This window comes from Salvelinus sp. IW2-2015, unplaced genomic scaffold (genome assembly GCF_002910315.2).
Source record: "Salvelinus sp. IW2-2015 unplaced genomic scaffold, ASM291031v2 Un_scaffold16518, whole genome shotgun sequence".
NCBI lineage: Eukaryota > Metazoa > Chordata > Actinopteri > Salmoniformes > Salmonidae > Salvelinus > Salvelinus sp. IW2-2015.
In genome coordinates this window covers 278,910-284,734 of record NW_019957624.1, presented here as the reverse complement: position 1 = coordinate 284,734, position 5,825 = coordinate 278,910, and the positions used below count along the sequence as shown (strand labels likewise).

At 45.4% G+C, this 5,825-nt stretch overlaps 1 protein-coding gene across 1 annotated transcript; it reads right to left on the bottom strand.

The window, feature by feature from the left end:
* Window positions 1-2,931: 2,931 nt before the first annotated feature.
* Window positions 2,932-4,957, bottom strand: LOC112080815 (protein transport protein Sec61 subunit gamma). Its single transcript, XM_024146735.2, has 4 exons — window positions 4,655-4,957; window positions 4,037-4,140; window positions 3,467-3,569; window positions 2,932-3,106 (listed from the first exon to the last, which is right to left on the bottom strand). Exons 2-4 carry the CDS (start codon window positions 4,128-4,130, stop codon window positions 3,097-3,099), a joined length of 207 nt encoding a protein of 68 aa, XP_024002503.1. The 5' UTR covers window positions 4,131-4,140; window positions 4,655-4,957; the 3' UTR covers window positions 2,932-3,096.
* Window positions 4,958-5,825: the final 868 nt, after the last annotated feature.

The following is a 5,825-nucleotide window of genomic DNA, read 5'->3' as shown; positions in this document are numbered from 1 at the left end:
TTCCTTTCATTCTTTTCAGGCCTGTTTTCACACACAAACCACAGTAACATCGAGGATGTTTACAACACGCACACAAAACACAGTGTAACATCGTGGATGTTTACAACACGCACACAAAACACAGTAACATCATGGATGTTTACAACACGCACACAAAACACAGTAACATCATGGATGTTCTACAACACGCACACAAAACACAGTAAACATCATGGATGTTTACAACACGCACACAAACACAGTAACATCATGGATGTTTACAACACCACACAAAACACAGTAACATCATGGATGTTTACAACACGCACACAAAACACAGTAACATCATGGATGTTTACAACACGCACACAAAACACAGTAACATCATGGATGTTTACACACGCACACAAAACACAGTAACATCATGGATGTTTACAACACGCACACAAAACACAGTACATCATGGATGTTACAACACGCACACAAAACACAGTAACATCATGGATGTTTACAACACGCACACAAACACAGTAACATCATGGATGTTTACAACACGCACACAAACACAGTAACATCATGGATGTTTACAACACGCACACAAACACAGTAACATCATGGATGTTTACAACACACACACAAAACACTGTGGATGTTCTGTTTTTTGAGGCAGGATGGCGTTTTGTCAGGCTGATGTGCATGCAGCACCTGACCATTTGATTTGTTCTCGTTGTTTGTTTAGTACCATCCAGGAAACGTGATTATGGTGGACTATTTTATTTTTTTATACACATTCAATAACCTAATTTAATATTCTACATATGTTTTGTTCTCCTGTCCCAGTAGACTTTTCAAACAAAGTAAATCTGAGATGTTAGTGTTGACGTAGTAGAATAGGAGGCGGTTTTAGCCTGTCTGCCAGTAGAATGGGGTTATATGGTAGAATAACTTTGTCCCCAAGGGAATGTGAGGTGTGGTTATTAAAATCACAAGAATATGTTACACAATGTCATAATCCAGACAGTCCATGTATAACCCATTTTTACATCAACCCTTGAGGTGCACACAGATGCTAAACATATCCTTCATATTAAATAGACGACATGACAATAAGCGAAGTAGAACATTCTTTGAGTTCTGATGGAAGGAGAAACGCAACATCTGGCAATACCCGATTTTGCCAAACGAGGTCACTGTCGACCTCGTCTCAGGACCACCTCATCTATTGACGTCTTCAGTAACCTTCAAGACCGATATCATCACCCTAGCTACAGTCCTCTCACTGCCAAACGAGGTCACTGTCGACCTAGTCTCAGGACCACCTCATCTATTGACGTCTTCAGTAACCTTCAAGACCGATATCATCACCCTAGCTACAGTCCTCTCACTTTGTTTTGATGTGTCACCCCCTGTCATCTTTCGATTGTAATGAAGAATATTATTTTATTAATACCAATGGACACATGAAGAGAACCTGAAAATCCTCAACTGAATGCAGCTAGCTCTATGGTGGAAGTCTCTCCTGTCCGGACCAGAGGGTTGGCTTTGAGGCATACCAGTTTCCAGTTCTCTTATGCACAAGGCTAGTCTTTGTGTGTGTGAATGCTCTCTGGCCCCCGATTACCCTCCCACCCCCGTTCCCCTGGTCTCAGCGGAGTGCTTTAATACACAGCATGGAGTGGTCTGACTGGACCACCCTGGGGTTACACAGGGACAGACTGTCTGTAAACGGTGGAGTGGTCTGACTGGACCACCCTGGGGTTACACAGGGACAGACTGTCTGTTTGTAAACGGTGGAGTGGTCTGACTGGACCACCGGGGTTACACAGGGACAGACTGTCTGTTTGTAAACGGTGGAGTGGTCTGACTGGACCACCCTGGGGTTACACAGGGACAGACTGTCTGTTTGTAAACGGTGGAGTGGTCTGACTGGACCACCCTGGGTTACAGGGACAGACTGTCTGTTTTGTAAACGGTGGTGGTCTGACTGGACCACCCTGGGGTTACACAGGGACAGACTGTGTGTTTGTAAACGGTGGTGTGGTCTGACTGGACCACCCTGGGTTACACAGGACAGACTGTCTGTAAACGGTGGAGTGGTCTGACTGGACCACCCTGGGGGTTACACAGGGAACAGACTGTCTGTTTGTAAACGGTGGTGTGGTCTGACTGGACCACCCTGGGGTTACACAGGGACAGACTGTCTGTTTGTAAACGGTGGTGTGGTCTGACTGGACCACCCTGGGGTTACACAGGACAGACTGCCTGTAAACGGTGGAGTGGTCTGACTGGACCACCCTGGGTTACACAGGACAGACTGTTTGTAACGGCGTGTGGTCTGACTGGACCACCCTGGGGTTACACAGGGACAGACTGTCTGTTTGTAAACGGTGGTGTGGTTGCAATAAACCTGCATTATCTGAAGTGCTTTCCTCTATTACCTTGCTTTCCTCTATTACCTTGCCATGTAGGTTCTGCAGGCTGAGCATGTCTTACTGACTGTGTTATAGACAACCAGGTTCTGCAGTTCGGGAGGCTGGTGAACACGTCCAACACCTACGAGCCCGTCAGCCAGGGAGACCAGAGGAAGCCTGTAACCGTGACTACAGACCAGCCGTTGCTCTGGAGCATGGGCATCTGCAGGGACAAGAAATTACATAATCGACCAGGGTGCTCCACCCTCTGCCAGCACGGGGGGGGGGGGGCGGCATACTCTCAATGGTGGATTGTAGGGTGCAAGTCTACGGTTTGGAACCCAGCACCTTAAATCGGGGAGGATGCACTCATAGTAGTGACTGGAACAGAATAAATTGAATGGTATCCAACACATCAAACATTGTTTCCATGTGTTTAATACCACTCCATTCTAGACATTATGAGCCATCCTCCCCTCAGCAGCCTCCTGTGATGTACACACAATATACATCTCATACATAATAATAATCACCATCATCGTCACGCGCAGCTTTTTCTTTAATTTATTAACACAGCCAAATAAACATAGCACACAATGTAAAAACAAATCACATCCCTTCACCCCCCCACCACTATTCCATGTCGCCCCACTGTCTCAGGTCACCGGGTATTGTAGTTCTGTAGTTGTATCACACCTCCAGAGGTTCAGCCGCCCCTGAGAGAGAAGAACACATGAACAGGGCCACATAGGCTAATTAAGTTTCTCACCCAAAAGTCTACAGTCCTCCACTATTCCTTATGATTTGAAATAGGGCATGTGTAGTCATTCAATCAAATCAAAGTACTGGAAAACAGCAGTATGTTTGATATTAATGCAGACCTATCTTCCAAGGCATTACTACATGCATCTATGCACATCATACCTTGATTACATTACACATTTTGGATGCTTGCAGTTTGGTAACACTAGTGCACCTTAGCTAACCAAACAAAGCCAAATGGACTTAAGTGTTTTCTCCCAATAATGTACTGCCTACTGTCTGACTCCTGGTGTGTGTCGTGTGGTCCTACTTACACAATGATGTTGTTGATGGGGATGTGGATGAGCTTGACAAAGAACCCAATGAAGCCCATGATGGCAAACCCAATCGCCGTTGCCATGGCGATCTTCTGGAATTCTAGAAATGATCAGAAGAGATGGTACAATTAGAATCTTTAACAGGCAACGGCAGAAAAACCAGTCAGAGCTTCACAAGTCTTCTTGATCAATGTGTTTTTCTTTACATCAAGGGGTTTAAAATAGAAACAGGTCTGCTCCATTCACTTAATGTCATGCTAAAAGAGATTGGTTATATCTGAAGCTGTGATTGTGGTCATATAAAGTCAACACAAGATTCAATCAGTGATTCATCATCAGTGGTATCCATCTACTAATGATGCTCTGTAGCTGCTCAGCTATGCAAGGTTGCAGTCAGTTAACTTACTACCCAAGTAACCCTTTTGACAATCTACTGTGCAATGATTTTATGCTTGAGAGTGTAAACTCACTCAGCAGACAGTGAACTGAGAAAAGACAAGATCCTAAAACAGGATAGCAGATCGTGTAACCTAAACACAGAAAAAGTTCGGTGACTGATAACCATACCTTTCCTGTCTGGTTTTGTGCACCTCTTAACGAGCCTTATGGAGTCCTTGACGAACTGCCGGCTGGGCTCAACGAACTGCATAACCTGGTCCATGATGGTTCGGCTGGAGAGCAAACAAGTCCGACAGACTAGGGTTAGCTAGCTAGGTCCATCAAAGTGTCACTAGCTACACATCTCTTCATCCCTCACAATGTCTTATGTATAGTAAGGGTTCAGTTACGGGTCTGTCCATAAATTCTTAAACATTTAGGCCTGGCCTATAATGTGTTAGCTGAGGTTTTGGTCCATTTTCTGTGTGGGTGCACGAATAAACCTGATACTGTAGCTAACGTTAACTAGCTAGTTAGCTACATTAGCTAGTTAACTGGTGTCGATGGCAACCATAGACTAAGAAGATTTCACAACGAAACACTAGGATGAGTAACCAAGACAGACATTGCTTTCTAATTTCAACGTCAACGTTGCACTGAACGCCTCAAGATTGTTTGTTTATTTACCAGCAAACAATCTAGCTAGCTACAGTAGTCAGGCGCCACAATGAATGAAGACGTAGGTATATACTATTATAACAGTTTGGCTACTAAGCTAGAATAATTCTTTAAAATGTAGTTTCTTACCTAGCTATGTTACTATATCAACGTGTCCAAGCGAATATCTCTGAGAATAAATAGATGAAGTAGCTAGGCACCGACGTAGCTAAGACAAGCCACGTCGCTTTCGGAAGCTTTTGATAGAATCTAGAAGACGTGGAATTCTGATGCACATGCGTGATTGCAGAGAGCAAGAGGCAAAGTGAGAGGTTTTACTCCGCCCAAAATCTGGCCACGAAAATAAGATCAAATCAAAGTGTATTTATCACATGCGCCGAATACAACAGGTGTAGTCGACTTTACAGTGAAAGAGGGAAGGAGGAGGGGGGAGGGGGGGGGCAATGCTGTTTAGAAGCCTCTTGGACCTGGACTCCCTGGGTCAGCTGAGGCCCAGAGAAGGGGGCCAGACCCCCATAGAGGGGTGCCTACCTCACCACCCATGGCCACCAGGGGGCACCAGTACATCCAGCTAGCTCCCTACAGAGGGCCAGAGAGGGATGTGGCCAACTCAGGGAAAGGTGGGACTACACCCGGAGAGGGTTGCCGACCCCCACCCACGGCCAAAAGGGGGTGCCACTACATCCAGCCAGCTCCCTGCACCAGGGAGATGGGCGATATGGCCAGAGAGGGCTGGGGCCGCCCCAGGGTGTCTCCCCCCTCTCTTCACCAGGAAGAGAGGGGGGAGACAGCCAGAGAGGGATGGGACAAACCCAGGGAGGAGGGGCTGACCGTCGGAGAGAGGGCCCGTCCCCTGCCCGTGGCCACCAGGGGGTGCTACTAAACTCACCCAGAGAGGGCTGGGACCAACCAATGGAGCCGGAGCCAATCCCAGGGCAGCAGGCACTAACTACACCATGGTTCATTCGAGAGCCTATAGGGTAAAAAATTGCGTTTTTGTTTTATTTTGTATTATTATTGCCGAAAATGACTTATTTGGTAAATACAAAATAAAAAAATAAGTTTTGTTCTACAGTTTACATACACCTTAGCCAATACATTTAAACTCAGTTTTTCACAATTCCTGACATTTAATCCTAGAAAAATTCCCTGTCTTAGGTCAGTTACGATCACCACTTTATTTTAAGAATGTGAAATGTTAGAATAACAGTAGAGAGAATTATTTATTTCAGCTTTTGTTTCTTTCATCGCATTCCCAGTGGGTCAGAAGTTTACATACACTCAATTAGTTTTTGGTCGC

Excerpts from the sequence above, each read along its gene's own strand:
- LOC112080815 (XM_024146735.2), bottom strand. The coding sequence starts at position 4,130 with ATGGACCAGGTTATGCAGTTCGTTGAGCCCAGCCGGCAGTTCGTCAAG. Across the intron at positions 3,570-4,036 it reads CACAAAACCAGACAGGAAAG|AATTCCAGAAGATCGCCATG; the intron begins GTATGGTTATCA and ends GATCATTTCTAG.